At 43.5% G+C, this 20,271-nt stretch overlaps 1 protein-coding gene across 6 annotated transcripts in view; it reads left to right on the top strand.

Moving 5' to 3' along the window:
- The window catches only part of LOC138975811 (septin-2-like), a 176,260-nt gene that overhangs the window by 8,987 nt on the left and 147,002 nt on the right, over positions 1-20,271 (top strand). For 2 of the 6 annotated variants that reach the window (XM_070348572.1, XM_070348569.1), the window contains exons 1-2: positions 509-740; positions 3,288-3,684. In XM_070348572.1, the coding sequence (XP_070204673.1) occupies positions 3,618-3,684 (67 nt within the window). In that variant the 5' untranslated portion in view covers positions 509-740; positions 3,288-3,617. Of the gene's footprint in view, positions 1-508; positions 741-3,287; positions 3,685-9,955; positions 10,096-15,800; positions 15,943-20,271 lie in introns of those variants that run through there. The other 4 variants (XM_070348570.1, XM_070348571.1, XM_070348573.1 and 1 more) reach the window with 3 other exon arrangements.

The following is a 20,271-nucleotide window of genomic DNA, read 5'->3' as shown; positions in this document are numbered from 1 at the left end:
GATTGTTATTTTGTTGAACATTTTGTACCAGTGTTAACGGATGTGTAGCTCATTTGAGCAACTTAATTCTCAAAATGAAAGGTTTAACTGTGTCAATGTAATTTTGTAATTTTTGAGTTCTCCCTATATAATTCCTTAAATGCACATTGTGTTGCAATCCATACAATGTAATTCTGTATCTTATATGATTGAATTTTTATTTGTTATGTCCGTCTGTCTTTATGTGTTGTATAAAGGACAGGTTGGAAGAATAGGCCTTGCCTAAAACCGTTATCCTTTTGTAATAAAGTTCTGAGTCTGAGTCTGAGTCTGAGTCTCTCTCTCTCTAGCACGCTCGGTGCCAGCAGGTCGGCTTGCCGCGGTGGCACAGAAAGAAGAAAAGCCATCGGTTCTCAGCAGCTCATGTCGCGTTCGTCTTGTGTCTCTCATGGGGCTCTGTTTAGTACTCCCTCTCTCTTCTCTTCCCAGCTGTTTAGCTCGACGCAGTGCAGCAAAAAAGAAGATAGACTTACTCTAGTTCGTCCGGAGCAGAGGATTTAGCTGGTAGTGGGGGAGAGAGAGAAGGAGGGGCAATTTGCGTCAGTGGTGCCAGTGTGTGTGCCGGTGCTGTGCACTGATGTTGAAGGTCACTTAGTGATGTTCCTGCCGTCGTCGTGGTTGGCGTAGGCGTCAGTGGTTGTTGTAGTGCAAGTGAGAAAGGGAAAGAAAGCGGGAGGAACAAAGGTTTATGCTTTGAGTTGGTGAGTACCCGGTGTTTTGAACTGTTTTGATTATAAGTGTGTGTGTGTGTGTGTGTGTGTGTGTGTGTGTGTGTGAATGTGTATAAGTGCGTCGTTCTGTCTGTCTGTCCCACCCTCCTTCCCTCTCTCTCTCTTTCTCTCTCTCTCTCTTTTTCTCTCTCTTTTTCTCTCTCCACCCTCCCCACCCCCCTCTCTATGAAACACCCTTGCCGCGATGCTGTTGTCTGTGTGTCAAGTTGATGTGGGCGTGTTGGCTCATCAGCACCTTGTCAGTAACAGTACCAGTGAGTCATTCCAGTGCTCTGTGATTGTTACCGGGGGGAATATTGTCATGTCAGTGTCGCCGTGCTGCAATGAAGCGGCTTTTATCGGATGGCGCCAGTCATTGTGCTGCTCGGGGAACAAGACCTGCTTGAAATATTAATCAGACAGACAAGTTCCGGAGATTGGTTTGAATATATTAGGAATTTACAATATTTTCCACCACGTTATTATTTTATCTCGTAAAGCACATGTCATACGTTTATTTTGTTCTGCCTTGCTCTATCATAAATTCCATGGCTTTGCAAACATGTATCTGAATGAACAATGTTTGAACAAAAGTTCTGAAAAGGCTGACACGGTCGCGACAGTGTCGGAGAAAAAAGCCAAAGAGAAACATTAGGCTGTCTGAATGAATGGTATACGTTCGATGATACGGCTGTAAAACACACTGGAGAAGTTGTCTTCTCTTATAGGAAGGTGACTGACGTGTTTATGTGTGTGTTTGCCGTGTTTATGCCGTGTTTGTGGGTTTGTGCGTGCGTCAGTGTGTGTGTGTGTGTGTGTGTGTGCGTGCGTGTGTGTGTGTGTGTGTGTCAGTGTGTGTGTTTGTGTTTGTGTGTGTGTGTAGGATCTGTACTTTGATTTTCTTTTAGAATAATATATTAATGTTTAAAATGAAGTGGTTTTTTTTTTGCCTTTTTCACCAACTTTCTTAAATGTCCTAAAACATCATTCATTCATTTGGGAGAGTCTGATTCCTCTTTGAGAAATACTATAAAACACCTTAGTCCCAAATTGTTCGTGTACCCTTCTCATACGAGCTCATTCAGTACATTTTTTGCGTAGCATCAATTCTATCCGCTGTCAGTCTTCAACCGGACGTCAGAGCCTTTCGTTTCTTTTGGGAAGAAAGTCTGCTTGCTCCCATTTTGTCAGTTTGCTTTTCCCGTGTGTGTGAAAATCGATGTTTCTTTGTGTTCAGACAAGGGCACAGGGTTTGTGTGGTAAACCTCGAACCAACCGGCCGGGCAGATGCTATTTTTAAAGTCAAATTCCTACCGATGCCAAGGATGATGTAGCGGGCACAGATACAGTCAACTAGACTTGTTTTACACCAAATATTTACCAAGGGACCGATCGGCCTGATGCTATTCTTAAAATAAAACTTACCGTGTCTCTCCGTCGATTGTAACTCAGATCGGCCAACAATGACATGTTTTACAACAAATATTTACTAAGCCTGCAGGTAGGGACCGACCCGCTTGATGCTATTGTTAGGCACACACAAAAAATAGTCTGTTTACGGTAACCCGACAGACCCTATTTTTTTCGCGCGACCCTAGACTTTTTTTTGGCATTTGGGGGAGAAAAAAAAATATAAATAAAATAATAACGTAAAAATATGGTTTTTTGGAAGAAAAAAACAAATAAAAAAATCCCGACCTACCGACCCTATTTTTTTGGCCTATGTTACCGTAAACAGACCTATTTTTTTGGGGGGGGCCTTAAAGTTACTATCTTTCCGTCGAAATAATCACATTAAATCATAAATAATGAAACAAGTTTTAACCGATTTTCGTCATTAACCATTGCCTCATTCGCTTGTGTCTTCACTGCAAGCCGCTGAAAATGTTGTCAAGATAAGTGTTGTCTAATTGGTATTAGTTTTGTCTGTGTACTTTAAAAGACCGATGGGTCGATATATCAGTGAACGTAACATTTTGTTTTGTCAATATTTAAACGTTCCATCAACATCTTTTTGTTGTTTTTTTATTCTGAAGTTTGGAACGTTGGCAGTCTATTTGTTTTTCGATTGTTATTTTTCCGTCGAATGTAGCTCAGATCGGCCAATGACCATGGCATGTTTTACGCCAAACTATGAGCTTTACTAAGCCTGAAGATAGGGGCCGACCGGATTGATGCTATTGTTGAAGTAACTGTCTCTTCGTCGAATGTAGCTCACATCGACCAATGATAACCTGTTTTACGCCAAATATTAGCTAAGCCTGATGAGCAAACCTAAGAGGCAATCTGTTTCGAGCAAAGACTAAAGGCGATCTCATTTTGATCAAAGATTTAGCCTGCTGCGATGAAACTCTTGGCTTTTGCAATGACATTTAAACACTAACACTTGCAAGGTCTCAGCTGTTCTAAAAAAAAAAATTAGGAGCACTAAAATGTTGAAGGTATTTGGATATGAGTATTGTATAAACTCAGCATTTTACATTAATTTTTTTAAAGAGAAAAGAACATTTATTCATGCTAACAATTGTTTATTTGCAGATTAACAGACACCGAACACCTCGTCTGCATTGATTCTGAGTGGATTATAATAACCCGCTGCGCTGGCGGCGTTGGATTACACAGCAGTTGGCTTCTCGCGGTGGCTCATCGGATTATTTCCACCAGAAGCGAAATTCAGATTTGCGATCGCTCAGTGGATTAATAATAATAACGACGGGCGGTAACTCTTAGTGAGTTTGGAAAGGACAGTGTCGGAAGTTGAAATGTTGTGAACGAATATTGGATATTTTCTGTTGTTGTGAGCCAGGATTTGGATATTTCTGTTGATCTGAGCGGCAACTGATTTGGATACCATTTGTGTGTGTGGAAATGTCCAGCAATTCTCCGCTGTCTTCCCCTCGCTACGCCTCCAGAATTCAAGGTTCTGCTTCTGGAGGTGAGTTGCATGATGTCTGCTGGTGTGTTTGTTGCAGTCGTTCGTTGCAAGGACAAACCGCTGGACCTCCAAGCCCTGTTATTAGTATTATTAGTATAATGTGTCTGGGAGGTACCCAATTATTTCACTGTCAAGGTCTGACAACACTCACACAGTCATGCACGCTCGCACACCGTGCCCACACACCCACCGTCACACGCACACATATGAACACACGCACATACACACAAACACACGCACGCACACGCATACACACACACACACACACACACACTGTCACACACACACGCACGCATGTACGCACGCACGCACACAAGCACGCACGCACACACGCACGCACACATACTGGCACACACTTACATACACACAGACACAGACAGACACACACACGCACACACACACACACACACACACACACACACACGTCAACGTGAATACTTGGGCTGCAGAATGTGAATGCGAAGTATTTCATGCGTGTTTATCCTATGCCACGGTCAATCGTTTGTTTGTTTGATTTTTTGATTGATTGATTGTTTGTTTGTTTGTTTGTTTTCAACCTCCTTTCGTCTCATTCACACCTGTGATGTGGAATCTAAGAACCTACAATATAGCTTCTAGAACTCAGTGCGTTCTTGTCGTGGAAGTTCAGTCTCTGATTCGTCTTTCTTATAAAGTCTAAACAGCGTAGCAGTAGAATATTTTTGGTCTAAACGTGTGTACAATCTTCCCAGACTCGATCGATCATGACGGCAGGCCGGAAGGATATAAAAGAGACACTGATATTGATTCCAAACTCCTTCAATCTTGGTCCGTCTTATATTCCGGGTTTAGCCGTGTGCGCCAAGCTCCTGGCAGACTGTAGGCACATCTGTATGTGGAGCTATTTCAGAATGTTTGGAGAGTTGACTGTTTTGGGCTGTAATTCTTTGGACACTCAAAGGAAGAGAGAGAGAGAGAGAGAGAGAGAGAGAGAGAGAGAGAGAGAGAGAGAGAGAGAGAGAGAGAGAGAGAGAGAGAGAGAAGGGCAGGCAGGCTGGCAGACAGACAGACAGACTGCGCGACAGAGAGAGAGACAGACAGACAGACAGACAGGCAGAAAGACAGACAGACAGACAGACAGGCATGCAGGCAGGCAGAATTTTAGCTCAACGCCACGAGAGACCAGCAACAATGCACGCAACAATCACAGAAAGAGTGACATCATCAGAAAAAAACACTCACAAAAAAGACAAAAGTTCAAACCTCTCCAGCACCTTTTCCTGTGTGATTTCAAAAAGGTCATGACCGGGCCCTACTGTGACCGTTATTACAGCCCACGTCACTGTCTGTCACTGGAAGACTGACAGATCAGTATATGATAGGGCAGACATAATCATCATGCTTTAAAGATACCTTTCTCCCTATAGATACAAACCATAATGTGAATCGATGTTAGAAACAAAGGCAATGCAATGCTCTAAATATAAACACCAACAGTACAAGTGTCAAAGAGGCCAGCTGATCTTAGTTTCGTGTATAAGCCTGGCCATTACTGTGGTGGTTTACATAACAGCCCTGGCCATTACTGCACACATGGTGGTTTACATAACAGCCCTGGCCATTACTGTGGTGGTTTACATGACAGCCCTGGAAGTCCAACAAATGGTGTACTCGCCTTTGGCTAGTGATTCTGAACATTTACTAGCCGGAGAGGAAACTTTACTAGCCAAACCAACAATTTGTTTCAGCGACTTTACTCGCATTTGGCGAGTTGATGAACAGTTCTACTCGCCAGTTAATACATGTTTCTACTCGCCATGGCGAGTAAAATACTCACCACTTTCAGGCCTGCATAACTGTTCGTGAATGTGCTTTATCATGGGGAAAGCAATGTACCTTTAAAGCCCGAAGCCAGAAATAGCCTTGTTGTTAACGTGGAGCAGAGATCGCATAACAAGCACTTCATCTATTATGAGCACTGATCGCTCTCCCGATGATATGTTTATTCTTCCTGCTCTTAGACTCGCTTCCACTGCTCAAATAAGATTTATCATGCACGAATGTGTAGTTTGATCGTGTAGCGGGACCTCTTTGTAAGTTGGAGATGGGCCGGTCAGTGTAAGACAAAAATTACTGTTGTTGTTGTTGTTGTTGTTGTTGTTGTTGTTGTTGTTGTTGTTGTTGTTGTTGTTGTTGTTGTTGTTGAAAAATAAGAACGTTACCGGTTTGTTTTGATAAATTGCAATCCTTTCTTAATACATGAGATCTTCATCTAGTTATACTGCTTCCGTTCTGTACGGCATTGACACTTCAATATACTGTATCTATATATATATATACATGTACGATCGTAATGCCTATCTTTGATTTGGTTAGATATTCGTAAACAAATTTTGTTTACACATTATTATTTTACTCAGAGCATTTTCCCGTCAGTCTGTGTCTTCCTGCCAACCCGCCAATCTGTGAGTCTGTCTGTGTGTTTGCCAGCTTATCCATGTGTATGACTGTCTGCCTGTCAGTTAGTCTGTCTGTCTGCTTGCGTTTCTGCCTATCTGTCTGTCTTTCTGCTTGTTCTGTCAGTCTGTGTGTGTGTGTGTGTGCCTACGGTAAGTGCGTTTAGGTCGAGGACCTGTGCATACTAAACTTTATGTTACTGTCAGAAACAGAGCATTGGAAACATATCCCCCAGAGGTTTTTAACCCGATGTAGGCCCAAACTAGTTTCATTCACAGGCCGATTGGTTCTTCCATTTTGCAGTCACATGCACATTATATCGTACTTCTGATGCCGTTTGGAATACACGGCTTGTTCAACAATTTCAAAGCAGACAATTTTTTCTGTACCAACCGTTCTGGGTGACTGATTTTTGGCTCACGTAAGTGTAGCCTATGCGATGATAAACTTTGTCTGTCTGTGCGTGCGTGCGTGCGTGCGTGCGTGTGTGTGTGTGTGTGTGTGTGTGTGATAGAAACTTTAACATTTCCGAGTCTATGGATTACGTCAGTCTCGGTCAAAAGTGTTTGACGTGTGTGATAGAAACTATTTGAAGACGTCACATTATGACGTAAGAGGGTTAGACGTCACACAAAGGAATTACTGAACGTCTCGGTCATTGTTATTGTGAGCGGGCCGAGACTACTTGGCAGATCCAGGGTCTCGCTTTCTTGCACAGTTTCACCTATGCTTACTGTGTGTGTGTGTGTGTGTGTGTGTGTGTGTGTGTGTGTGTGTGTGTGTGTGTGTGTGTGTGTGACGGAGTGATTGACTTTGTGTTACTGTTTGTCGATTTCTTACGTGAGCCTTGAAGGCTTCGCCTCTTGTTTTTATTTGAAGCGTAATTGCTTTTTTGAGCATGCCAATTTTTGTATTTATGATGCGGGTGCTTATGCGACGGGTCGTTACACTCGTAAACATCCTGTGTAATTTTCTTTCTTTTTTTTTTTTTTTTTTTTTTTTTTGGGGGGGGGGGGGGGGGGCAGAGTCGTGTCCAACGAAACTACTTTTCTACCTCCACCAAGAACCCATAATTTTGTTTTTATTGTACTGCTCGCTGGAAAGTATTGTCACAATCAGAAATACTGACTGACTGACTGACTATTTGGAGGTTTAACGTCCTCGCAGGTATCGTTGACCTATATTGGGACATGATAGGTTATTCGATGGTACAGACATACTGCTGAGAATGTTTGCTTCTGTGCTTGTTCGTTTGTCTATCAGTGCTTGTGTTTGGAGTCGCCTGTTTGCAAAACACCGACACCGATTTCAAATTGCGGAAAACTTTGACGACGACAGTATCAATATAAACAAAAATTGAGCTGCTTACAAAAAAACACTGTGACAGAAATATATGAACGATAGGGAAGTACGTGTACTTCGGAAGAGGAAAACTCTTATCCATTGTATCGGAGGAAACCAGGAGGTGGTCATAGGAAAAAGATAACCGCGGATTTTCCTTTTTGAAAGTAAAGGGTCGGTTAAGTAGGCGAGCACACACAGACTCGCAAGAAATGCTGAAGTACGCACGGTGCGACTAGTTACATAGCACGTGTGGACGGATTCAATATATATATGTGCGCATACAGACACGCATACACAAACAGAGACAAGCACGAACGCATTCGCAGATAGAAAAACACGCACACACGCGCGCGCGTGTACACGCACACACACACACGCATACACACACACACACCCACACATACACACACACATACACACACACACGCACGCACGCACACACAAACACCGTCACACACACACATACACACACACACATACACACACACACACACACACACACACACACACTGTACCTACTCTCTTCATCCCAGTCCCTCTTTCTCGCTGTCTTTGTCTCTGTTTCTGTTTCTGTCCCTCTCTCTTTCTCTCTGTCTCTGTCTCTGTCTCTGTCTCTCTCTCTGTCTTTCTCTCTCTCTCTCTCTCTCTCTCTCTCTCTCTCTCTCTCTCTCTCTCTACATTTTCAAAGTTTATGTCAGAAATTGTAACTCTTTATGATACAAAGGATTAGCTACTGTCACAGTTGATGATTATTTATGTCACTGTGGGGATATTTCTTTGTCACTTTATCATCACATTCACAATGAGTGTCACCCCTGTAGTCACATATACAAGTTGTCTTTGAAGTTTACTGTCCTTTTTCTTTGAAAATGTTTACATAACACTGAATGCGCAAGGTAGATCTCAGACAACTGACATCATTCTCATCAGGATTCTTTCATGCTTTATTTACCATGCTATTTGATTCATTCTTATTGGCCACGGTTTGTTCGTGTTCAGGAAAGTTAGTAAAAAAATAGTCTTTACTCAATGCAATATCCTTCTTTTAATTTGTTTAAAAAAAAAACCGCAGATTATACTGCCCTTTTTCATCTCATTGTAACAAGTTTTTCTGGACAAAACAACCCAACTGAGTTATTTTTGTTGTGGGTCGATCGCAGTTATCATTGTTTTGTTTGCTTTTCCTGCATTGTTAGCTGTTTGTCGGGTTCGTCAAGCTATAGAGTTGTTGCTGACACGCGCGCGTGTGTCAGTGTGTGTGTGTGTGTGTGTGTGTATGTGTGTAACTATATGTGTGTGTATGTGTGTGTCTGTCAGTGTGTGTGTGTGTGGTGTATGTGTGCGTGCTCGCGTGCGTGCGTGCTTGTGTGCGTTCGCATGTCTGTCTGTCTGTATGTGTGTGTGTCTGTATCTGAGTGTCTCCTTGCTTACGCCACTGACAGTATAGCCACAAACAAAGGGGATGGTCGAGTTTAAATTGAAAGAACACTGCGCCTCATTCCAACCAGAAATATAATAACAAATCTAAAGCGTTATTACATCTCCCATACAAAACTGGCCCAATAGGTGATGGTATTCCAACCACGCACGTTGCACAGCGCAGGAGGGGGTGCTACAACTTGTGACACGAGCACAACAGGCAGGTCATTCGTGGATGAAAAGCAGAAGAAGAAAACATAAATGAAAAATGTAACGAAACCTGTATAACCACAACCGAGACGAGATTTTCACACAAGTTGTCTTGATCCAGTATAGAGACGAACGTGTCGTACCGTGAGATCGAGCTTTTCTTGATTCTTTCTTTTGAGGTTAAGTTATCGTTGAGATGTAGGAACCTTCTTTTGATTAGTTTAGAGCAATTTTTTTCTTTGGTGTAGGAGTTCCAGGGGGTTCCACTAAACTTTCGACAGAAAAGAAAAGAGCTTCCTATTAAGCGGACATTACATGACAAGCACATCGGTGCGCATTATTCACGGTGACGCCATCATTGCTTGCTTCCACTGATCGGCGAATTGTGTTTGCCTCACTCTTTCCAGGGGCGCAACTTTCCAAAGACCACATAAACACACGCACGTACGCGCACATGCACGCACGCACGTACGCGCACACGCACGCACGCACGCACATACACGTACAAATACACAAATACACACACACACACACACACACACACACACACCGACAGTTATTTCTAAACATCGTCTATCGAGAGCATAATTTCGTCAAATTTAGCAACATGCTTTTGAAGAATTGAGAGCGAGTTTTCCTTGATTGCCGGAACTTTCAGTTGGCGTATAACCGAGAGTAAGTTTTAAGTGTCCTTGATTGCAAGATCTTTCTTTTTTCTGTTGACATTTTCCCCCCCAAGTCCAAATTTAGACATTATGTGTATATATGCTTTTCGGAGACTGTAGAAGGGTCGGTTACATACACTTGAGTTAGCGTTTTGAATGTCAGTGTACGTGTGACACCGAGTGCGGCGGAGTTGCATTTACACGTTGCATGGGATGGTTTTGTCCTCAAAGTATTGCGCATTAAAGGTCTGTGTTTGTTTTGACGCACGGAAGAAAGTTGAGTACTGCTGAAGTTATTGTATTCACGAGTGGTGGAGGTATACGTAGATGTTGAAAGGTACGTGGTTTGATTTATATAATGGTTACTGCAGGGAGGGAGAGAGAGAGGGATCGAGAGAGAGAGAGAGAGAGAGAGAGAGAGAGAGAGAGAGAGAGAGAGAGAGAGAGAGAGAGAGAGAATTGAATTGAATTGAAGTTTGAACTTTATTTAGCAAGGATTAAGATTTAAGGCTACCCATTTTCTTACAATCTGTCCTTGGGACGCACAGACACACAATATTATTATGAAATTTAAAAAAAAATTAAAATTAAAAAAAACTCGTGATGATAAAGATGACGATGACGATGACGATGACGACGATGATGATGATGATGATGATGATGATGATGATGATGATGATGATGATGATGATGATGATGAAGATGAAGATGAAGATAAGGCATGAAGAGCATACACATGTGGTTATTAATTAATCAAATGCATACTATGCAGGTAATTATGCGTACAAGCTGGTAGCAATGAAACATGTAACAATATTACAACAAAAATATGTTCAGAATATAAAATGCACAGCATATTTTTGACATAATACTAAGTGTGGTAAATCGAAGCGCGTTAAACTACTCAGACATTTTTTTTAAACTTGTTAATGACTTTAAAAGCTTGAAAGACGATGGATGTGAATTCCAGACTGATGTACCCGAAAAAGCAAGAGAGAGAGAGAGCGAGAGAGAGAGAGAGAGAGAGCGAGAGAGAGAGACAGAGACAGAGACAGAGAGAGACTGAGCACAAACCAATGATCAACAGCCTACACTGTAAACTGAAGCGGTGTTCCACTTTTGAACTTTTTGTAACCAGAACACTGTAGAATACTTTAAAATTCTACTTGCAAAAGTAGTTAACATTTTAAAAACTTTTTCGTGTTTACCATTTGCGTTTCATTTGCTTGAAGAGTTATATAGTATGTCGCACAATGTTCACATCCGGTTACAAAAAATGTGTTAAAAAGTGGAACACTTCAGTTAACAGTGTAGCGGCTGCTTTCCGCCGTGTAGAGTAGCATGTTTTCGTTTCGGAACTAATTTCGTAACTGCCACCTGTGTCCGGTGGATATATTAGTTCCGCAAAAAAAAAAAATCCCATCTTGCACAGAATGTAACATATGTGGCTATTGGTTTTTGGTATGTGTTCAAGTGAAAGGGTGCTCTTATTGCACGCGATAGCTGTGGCGGTCAACATGACCGTGTACGCGGGATCAATGGTACCTTTATATCGCTGCATGCATTCAGTGCATTAAGCCCCTACACCACCAGTGCATTAAGATCTTTCTTTCTTTATTTGGTGTTTAACGTCGTTTTCAACCATTCAAGGTTATATCGCGACGGGAGTGCATTAAGATCCAGGCGCGCCACTTGGAATTCTACATTGCATACATGTACCCAATTTGCTTTCATTCATGGTATGCTATTAACGCAGCATCTAGGATAAAGCCTGCCCATTTTGTCAATACACGGCTTCTGATCAAAATTCTTCGCACCACCCCCCACCCCACCCGGCCCACTCCTACCGCGATCACTGTGACCACATTAATCCCTTTCGTCTATCACCCATCCATCCCTCTCTGCCCCATCCCCTCGGATACAAGAAAGAAATCTGTTTCTCTTGTAGATTGCTACTAGTACCAGGGCCGGACTAGGTAACTGAGTACTAGGGGGTGGGGGGGGGGGGTGGGTTACAGATGAGGGTCCAGGGGGCAAAGCCCCCTTGGTGGGGGTTGCAAGGGGGCTTTGCCCCCTTGAAGCTGAACGTTTTTTGATGTTTCTGGAGGGAAAGGAAGCCTCTCCTTCAACGAAAAAGGTAAATTCGACAGCAAGCTGTACAGGCAATGAAGAAGAACTGTACAGGCAATGAAGAAGAATTGAGATTGTAAGGACTCATACTTTTCATCACAAAAATCGTTGAAGAAAAATGTCTTGAGGGGGTGAGAGGTGCGATTTCTCCTCGGATTTCATGATGATCCAGATGCACCCCCCCCCCCTCCCTCCCCCACAAAAAAAAGCGTTTGGGAGGTACATGCTTAAGCCAGGGGGGGTTGCGCAACCCCTGTAACCCCCCCCCCCCCCCTAGTCCGGCCCTGAGTACTGTGCCTTCCCTTATCCCATGCTATATATATATAGATATATCATCCACCCCTCCTCCATCCAACCCCCTCCATCACATCCCTTCAAATCCTTTGTATCCCCGCACCCCTCCCTTTAGACCCTCTACCCTTACCACGTACCGCACCACCATAATCATTCTTTTTACCCAATTCCTCACCCCTTTGCCAAACTTTTCGCGTCTTGGCGGAATGTTATGATGCACTTTCTGGGGCGAAGATGAAATGTTTCGCACACCTGTTATGTGAAATATTTCCTTTGGTGGAAATGACGAGGCTAAGTTTACCTGTGTCTTTCAAGATCGGCTGCATCCCTATGACGTCATGATAAATGTCTGTTTATTTTCCTCCGAGAACGCCCTGAAATTCCTTGCAGATTTTTTTAATCGGAGACCGAAAGAGCGTCTTGTATTTTTTAACAGAGGCTGGATTGTTACAGTGTCTCATCGTGTAACGTTTAGGTATTTTGTTTGATACTAGTCTTCACACTGATGCTTTTGTTTTGTCTTTAAAAAAAAATTGAGTGTGTGAGTGTGTGTGTGTGTGTGTGTGTGTGTGTGTGTGTGTGTGTGTGTGTGTGTGTGTGTGTGTGTGTGCACCGCTGTGTGACGGTGTGTGTGTGTGTGTGTGTGTGTGCACCGCTGTGTGACGGTGTGTGTGTGTGTGTGTGCGTGCGTGCGTGCGCGTTTGTATGTGTGTTTGTGCGTGCGTGCGTTTTCTTCATGTCGTATGTGCTACTAGGGATTAGTATGCTTTTATTATGGATTATTAGGTCTTATTAGGGTTGTTATTAGAAATTAACCCGAACGAATGATAGCAAGGGAAACCGATCAGAATCAGAATCTTGTCACGTGACTAGGTCGTATCGTCTGCTATCCGGCACTGGCTTCATGGCGAATTATCTGCACCATTGGTGCTTGATTTGCAATTCCGATAACATGAGAAGAATATCACAAGAACATCACAAGAACAGGCACATCATTAGTTCCTGTACTTTTCATTCTGCCAGCATCACAGCTCGTGGTTAGAAAGAATTCTAACATGTATTTCGTATGTGAAAACCTGCGCTTCGGCGGGTGTTGGCTTTAAACCAGAACAGGCAGCGACTGGATGTATAATAATTATGTATGGCGGAAGTAGTTGTTCCGTACCAAAGACACCCCCCCACACACACACACACACACACACACACATACACACACACACGTTGTTGTTGTTGTTGTTTTTTTGTGGTTTTTTTTGGAGGCCTCAAAACAGTTTGCATAAGAAAGAAAACAAAAAGCTGAAGGTAGACGGTAAATGTACAGACTTCAGGAAGGGACATTTTGAAGAACTTGTAAGGTCATGGTCTAGCGGAACTCATATCTTCTTGTAACTGTAGTGTGGCCGGTGTAACACGAGAAAATTACTCAGACGAGATTTTTACTCCGGAGTAAACATTTTGTACGAAAAAGTTACTCCCTTTACGAAAAAAGCACTACCCCATTGCACGAGAAAATTACTCCCCACGACAGGTGAGTTCCGAGTAAGCATTTCGTACAAAAATGTTACTCCCCTGACGAATAAATAAATTAACGAATAAATTACTTCACCCCAACACGAGCAATTTAACTTCCCATGCCAGGTGTACGAAATGTTTACTCCCTTGTCCCCTGTTAGTCTTGGTGGTGGAAGGGGTGGAAGGAGGGTAGCGCGACATTCGTGTGCGCGAGATCACTTATTGGCATTATCCCTTCGCCCGCATCCCATTTTTGCGTACGAGATTTTTACTGGAAGTAAAAAAAATGGGGAGTAAAAATTTCGTGGAGGGAGTAATTTTTTCGTGCCTTGGGGAGTTCTTTTCTCGTACGAAAAGTGTACTCGGAGTAAGAATTTCGTACGAAATAATTATTTACTCCGGAGAAAAATTTTCGTGGAATAAAAATTTCGTGTTACACCGGCACTTGTAGCTTTCAACATGTGTTGCTAAACTGTCTCAGTCATGTATGAACAGACACTTGACTCCAAGAAATCACATCTTCTCAGTCCATCGTTAAGCCTCTGATCATCTTAGAAACAATTCGAGCGAATACACATGTCAACATTTTACAAAATCGTCAGGAAAACAAAAAGAACATCTAACTTTGTGTGCCTGTGCTGGCCACGTGCCGAGTTCCATTCGCCTTGATAAATCTCATGCATGGAAATGCAGTTCTGGGGGCTGTCCGAGTGATTGATGGGGGGATATTATCGGTCACTTTTATTGCTGGCGTCTGATTTTGCTCTATACTTGTTTGGTGGGTTGATCGCCACTCACTGCTCTTTGGTTTCTCGTTGGTATGGTTCGGGCTTTGACTTTCGGTCTTTTGTTTCTGCTGTCTGTCTTACCCTGTTGTTTTGGGGCTGTTCTCTTTATATCCGCCTTCTTCTCTCTCGTTCTTCTTCTTTCATTTTCGATTTGTTGTTTTCCCAAATAGTTTGCGTAGCTGTTATGTTTTTTGTCACTCTTTAGTGGAATGAGGAGAGGGGGCCCATAATTATACTCTTTCCTGCTGTTGTAACAATTGGACAAACGAGCACCTGTATCTGTGAAATTGCCGTATTGATCTATTTGCAAACCCATTTTTGTTTGGTTTGTTTGTTTGTTTGTTTTGGGAGGGGGGGAGGCTGTTGCAAGAATTTTGGCTGCACCGATGGAGGGGCGGGGTGGGGGTGGAAAGTGTAGGGAGGGGGGAATAGACGCTTTAATATGATAAAGTCTGAAATCCATTCCTAGTGAATCAGTTTTTGACACCCCACCTCAATTTCCTTCACAAGCGAACAACACGTGTTCTACTTCAGGGGAAAAAGATCGAGAGGTTGGAGTTTGGTCAGTTTATCTAGTGGTCAAACGGACGACAATTTCATACAAGAACCTTTACTATCTACTACTGTTCGCTCCAAACCACTTCAGGTATCAATAAGATCTGACCACACTGTACATGTATGCATTTTGTGTTCAATGAACTCTAGCTGGCTTCCAGTTCTTCAAAATAGACTAGAGAAGAAGGTTTGCAGTTTTTTGGTTGATTGCTTTAATGGTTGAGGCTTTGTCGGTTGTTGTGGTATTTCCTCTCTTAGTCAGAGTCGGTGCGCTCTTTCTCTCTCTCTCGCTCGCTCTCTCTCTCTCTCTCTCTCTCTCTCTCTCTCTCTCTCTCTCTCTCTCTCTCTCTCTCTCCTCTCTCTTGACGACAGAGAATCCTTATTTAAATGTTAATCAAAATAGACGCTCAAATGAACATTTTCTCTCATGCAATTACGACGACAACGACAGCAGGAGCAGCAGCACAAGATTTCCATTCACACGACACCCGCACTCATTCACCACATCCGTCATTGTTCGACCACCCCCCCCCCCCTCCTGCCCCTCCAATTCACACCACCCCCTCCTCCCAACAGATCAATACCATGTTGATTCTACCCCATCGGCGACACTGCAGGATTCAACCAAGCGTGACTCAACACGGCTCAGTGGGACGGCTGCTAGCAACTCTGAAAGATCAATAAAATTATGTCCGCGCAACACTACCCGCAGTTGAGCTATCGCGCGGCCTCCGTTTGATCTCGTTTGGTCTGTGTACAAGATCGCGAGTGTCTGGATCGTCGAGACTGCAAGTGATTCGAAGGACTGTAGGAGTGTTGGTTTCTGTTATTGGATTATCGTCTGCTGGCTAGCTACTAGTACTACCATAAGAAGACTTTTCTTCGGTGTCTACGATTTTCCTTGTGTGAGTATCAACACGGCAATCTTTAGTGTGCTGTATAAGTTGTGTATGATAGAATCTCTTACAGTGCGTACTTAACTTGGCATCGAAGTGGCTTGTATTGCCTGGGTCAGAATTAGAGTGATTGTTAAGAATTTATTTAGTGTGCTGGTTCCGTTGTTTAGGCATGGAGTCTGCGACTGCGAGGGCTGCGCGTTCGTTGACATTTGCAGGAGCATCAGTATCAGTCAATTCTGGGTATCAAATAACTTGCGTGACAGTGTCAGCGTGATAGTTGATAAAGTCTTTTGTGTATAGCTTCAATTCAGTGCGTGCGATATATTCTCCCAGTTTGTTCATCAATACGGATGGTCCAGTGTTCACGGTCGGCACCATTGAAGTAGAAGTTTTAGGGTGTCTGATCAAGTTCTGTGTGATTTGCGTGAAGGGAATTTCTGTTTTATGTGCAGCTTCTGTTGTGAGCCGCAGTAGGCTCTCCAAACTGTGGTGTGCATTAGATCATCCTATGTGCACTTATCGCTAGCGTCAAAGCGGGATGTTCATCTGTGCTGGAGCGGTTCGATTATCTGGAAATTCTTGTGTGTGCAGCTGTCATCTCTTTACTGTGGATTTTTCCTAGGGAGTACGTGCATTCATGGGTATCTGCAGCAGCAGCATCAAAGCGAAATGTTGGGGTATCGAAGCGTGCGTCACTTTGTGTGATGTGTAGCTTCAATTGTGGACCATCTGTAAACCTTCCCCACTGAAGTCTTGATCGTCTATTTTATCTACTGTATGGTTCAAATTCGTGTGAGGACCAGGATTCCATTCACATGTTCTCCATCAAAAACATCACTATTACTAGGGCGCATGCAGTCCTGAAAAGTAGCGTTGCGGCAGCAGAATGCACTAGGTCAAAAGTTACAGTTACGGGCGCAGTGCCCCAGTGATGTCGGCTGTCCTTGTGGAAGATTCGGGGTTCGAATCCCAGCCGACCGTGGTGGGTTAATATGTGCAGACCTACTAGTGCCTTACCCCCCCCCCCTTTTCGTGTGTACACGCAGGCACGTGACACACTTCGTGTCACGTGGCAAAGTACTCGCGGTAAAGAACCTGGCTTTCATTGATTCTGAGTATGTAAAGGTCAAATTGTCTGCATGAACTAAGCTTGTACGTTTTATCAGAGACATACATTGAATCTATGTCTCTGGTTTTATATAGATAGTAGTAGAAACATCTTCTGGCTTTCATTGTTTCCCATTAGCAGCAACATTGCTTCCGTATGATGCTTCACAATAGATGATCTCAGTATGTGTTTAGAATGATCCAAGCTCCTGGGATCCAGCAGAGAAATTCACGAAGTTCCCTTGGTTGCAGCATCTCTATGACTGAGGTACAGTTTTCCTAGGGAAGATCGCGTAACCCTTTCAAGTCCCGCTGACGTCTAAAACTTCAATAGTTGCAATGTGTTGATTCACTTCTGTATCGGAAATGAAATGAATTTGTTCAGCTCGTGATCAGATTTGACAGAGAATGTCTCTCTTTTCCAGAAAGTGTTTCCAATTCATTTGCAGCAACATCATCTCTTCTAAAGACCGCATCATTGTATCTTTCGTTTTATTCCGCATATTTCTCATCTTAGTACATTTAAGATGTCTTAATGATCTAAATCATGACATCCAGAAAGTACAGAAACCTTCTGCTAGCTTGAATCGTGTACTGTTAGCAGAACCGGCCACACATCATTTCTTGCCTGTCAGTCGAGAAAGTGGCGTGACCCTTCCAGAATCCCGCTAGCAGACCCGAAGCCTCAATGCATTGTTTGTCCAAAGCAGCTGTGTCACGTTCTCCGCTCTCTGTGTTCTTAGCTCGCGTGACCGCCGCCAAATCCCTCCTGTCTGTCGTGTCGCTTGTTCGCCATCTGTGCTGGCTTGGAGCTTCGGAGCCCAAAGGATCTCGCCTTGTCTATAAGCTCCTGTGACAAACGGGCCCATCAGTTATACGTCCGGACTGGTGTTGTTGGAAGCTTTGTGGTCCTGACACTGCGGGAAAAGATCGGATCAAGCACGTGGTATTGGGTGTGATATAATTTGTGTGTGGTGATTGTTCTTTGTGGAGTGCTGTGGTGTTACGCCGGCCGGCGTGCCCGTGCGTTTCAAGGACAGTCCTGTAGTGTCTTCTGCTCAGTGCTGCTGCTTGCCAGCGCCGGGTGATCGATATTTTTCAAGGACGGTACCCGGTGCCTTTCTGAGTGTGTCAGTGGCTGCGTTTTGGTAAGCGATGAGATTTGTAATCTTACTTTAATACCGGTTTTCTCTGGTCTGCTATTGCCGTGAAAGACAACGTTTGCCTCATCTCAGTGTTGCTCTATTCTTGATGACCAAGACTTATAAATCTTTATTAGTCTTTAAGAGAGAGTCTTTGAGTTTGAAGAATGTACGCGTAAAATGAGACAACATCAAGGAAAAAAATAAAATACATTTTTGGTGGAGAATTTCGCATGATCAAGCAAAGTTTATTTCGTATAATATCCATGGTGTGCACTCTAAATTTATCCAAGATTGATGACCTGCGAGATACGTGTACTCAGACTGCAAACTGTCCCAGATTATCGGTGCCCTGGGGAAATACCACAATGTCGCAGAATTCGAAGTCTCTCAGTCATTCTCACAGAGCTGAGTGGTTTGGGTTGGAGGGATGCTGTTGGGCTTTGTTCGTCCGCTAGTGCTGAATAATTAAGGTATTGATTAAGCTGTTGTGTACATTTGTGTGCGAAAGAAGAGCCCCGGGTTATTCCGCGTAGGTTTTGTCGGTTTCACGGCCTACCTGACTGCGTGTACTCATTGCGTGTGTGCCAGTGTGTGTGAGTGTGTGTGCGTTCGTGTGTGCGTGCTTGCTTGCTTGCGTGCGTGCGTGCGAGCCGGGTGCGTCTGTCTGCCTGTACTCTGTCTATGGCACCCTGCGAAGGCCTTTGTTCAACTGCACTGGGCCATGCTTTATCTCACACATGGGAAATGTCTAATTGCAAATCGTGAAGTAAACTGGCACCGTTCAGGTGACCTGTTTCGGTTTTGGCCGCTAACGTTCTCGTAAAATCTCAGCTGAAATCAATCGAAACCAGTTTTGATAACCAGTTCTTGAGCCCAGATGACTTTCCAATCTACTGAATGAAGCCTGTATTCACGCATCCTGGCAGAATGCCACAGGCGTAAATAATAACTGTTGTTCTGCGAATGGATACCGGCTGAGAAAACCCACGAACGTCTTTGTTTTTGCGTGGTGATAGCCTGAGAAAGAATCTTTGTGATTCCATGTGAGCGTCTGAGATCTTAGAATCTTTGTCATTCCGTGTCAGCGTTTGGGATCCTTAACCTTTGTGCTGACATTTTAAGGGTCAGCAAGAAAAACAACAACAGCAAGGAGAAAGCGCCGAGCGTTAATTGAGAACTCAGTGCTGTTTTCTGGCGGAAGCTACGAGTCAGGTTCAGAGACTGTGATGTTTCCTTTTCGTGGTTTCGTGTCATTCATTGAAGCTGAAAGAGTCAAATTTGTGTTTTAAAGAACAGAAAGAAATGTGTGAAAAATTTTTTTTTTTCGATGTCTCATCAGCAACTGAAACATTCTGAATTCTCAGGCAACCTTTCCCCACGTGTATGAACTGGTTTTGATTCAGACGAGCTTTTAACGTTTGATACATTATGCAGGATTTATAGCTCAGAACTGATCTTTGTAGAACTTGCTTTGTTATGCAACCCCTTGAATGTTTATCCCTCAGAGTTTTCATTTTTCCGGGCCGTATGCTTGGTCGGAGGAGTACTCGATCGATGTGTGTATGTTTTGTGTGTATGTGTGTGTGTGTGTGTGTGTGTGTGTGTGTGTGTGTGTGTGTGTGTGTGTGTGTGTGTGTGTGTTTGTGTGTGTGTGTGTACATACGAGTACCGTCATCTCTTGTTTGTGTCTTGGTTTTTAAAAAACCCAACTGTTATCAAAGTGATTCCCGGATCCCAAAAAGTGAACGTAAAATATACAAAACACCATCCCTTCATCCCCATTCGGGTAACGTCAGCTGGGAAACGATGGCATTTCTCGAGTTCTGTTTCTGGGTGAACGGAAATGTCTTGGTGAAAGGAATCTTTCCTGTTCTCTTCCTTCCAGACGACAGATGCAAACCGCATGCCTGCAGGCCTTTTGGGTAAAGCAGCAATGTTTGTCTATCCCCAGCTCATCTCAAAGATCACCCTGTCAAAATGTATTGAGGTCCAACGAATGACGTCTCACAACGTACGCAGTCGTCCTTGGCGGTCAAGAAAGCCGCCGCGATCATTGCGCAGACGACACTTCTAAACCGCCAAT

The sequence above is a fragment of the Littorina saxatilis genome, linkage group LG9, assembly GCF_037325665.1.
Source record: "Littorina saxatilis isolate snail1 linkage group LG9, US_GU_Lsax_2.0, whole genome shotgun sequence".
Classification (NCBI taxonomy): domain Eukaryota; kingdom Metazoa; phylum Mollusca; class Gastropoda; order Littorinimorpha; family Littorinidae; genus Littorina; species Littorina saxatilis.
The sequence above is the reverse complement of the archived record's forward strand: the minus strand, read 5'-3'. Positions and strand labels throughout refer to the sequence as shown.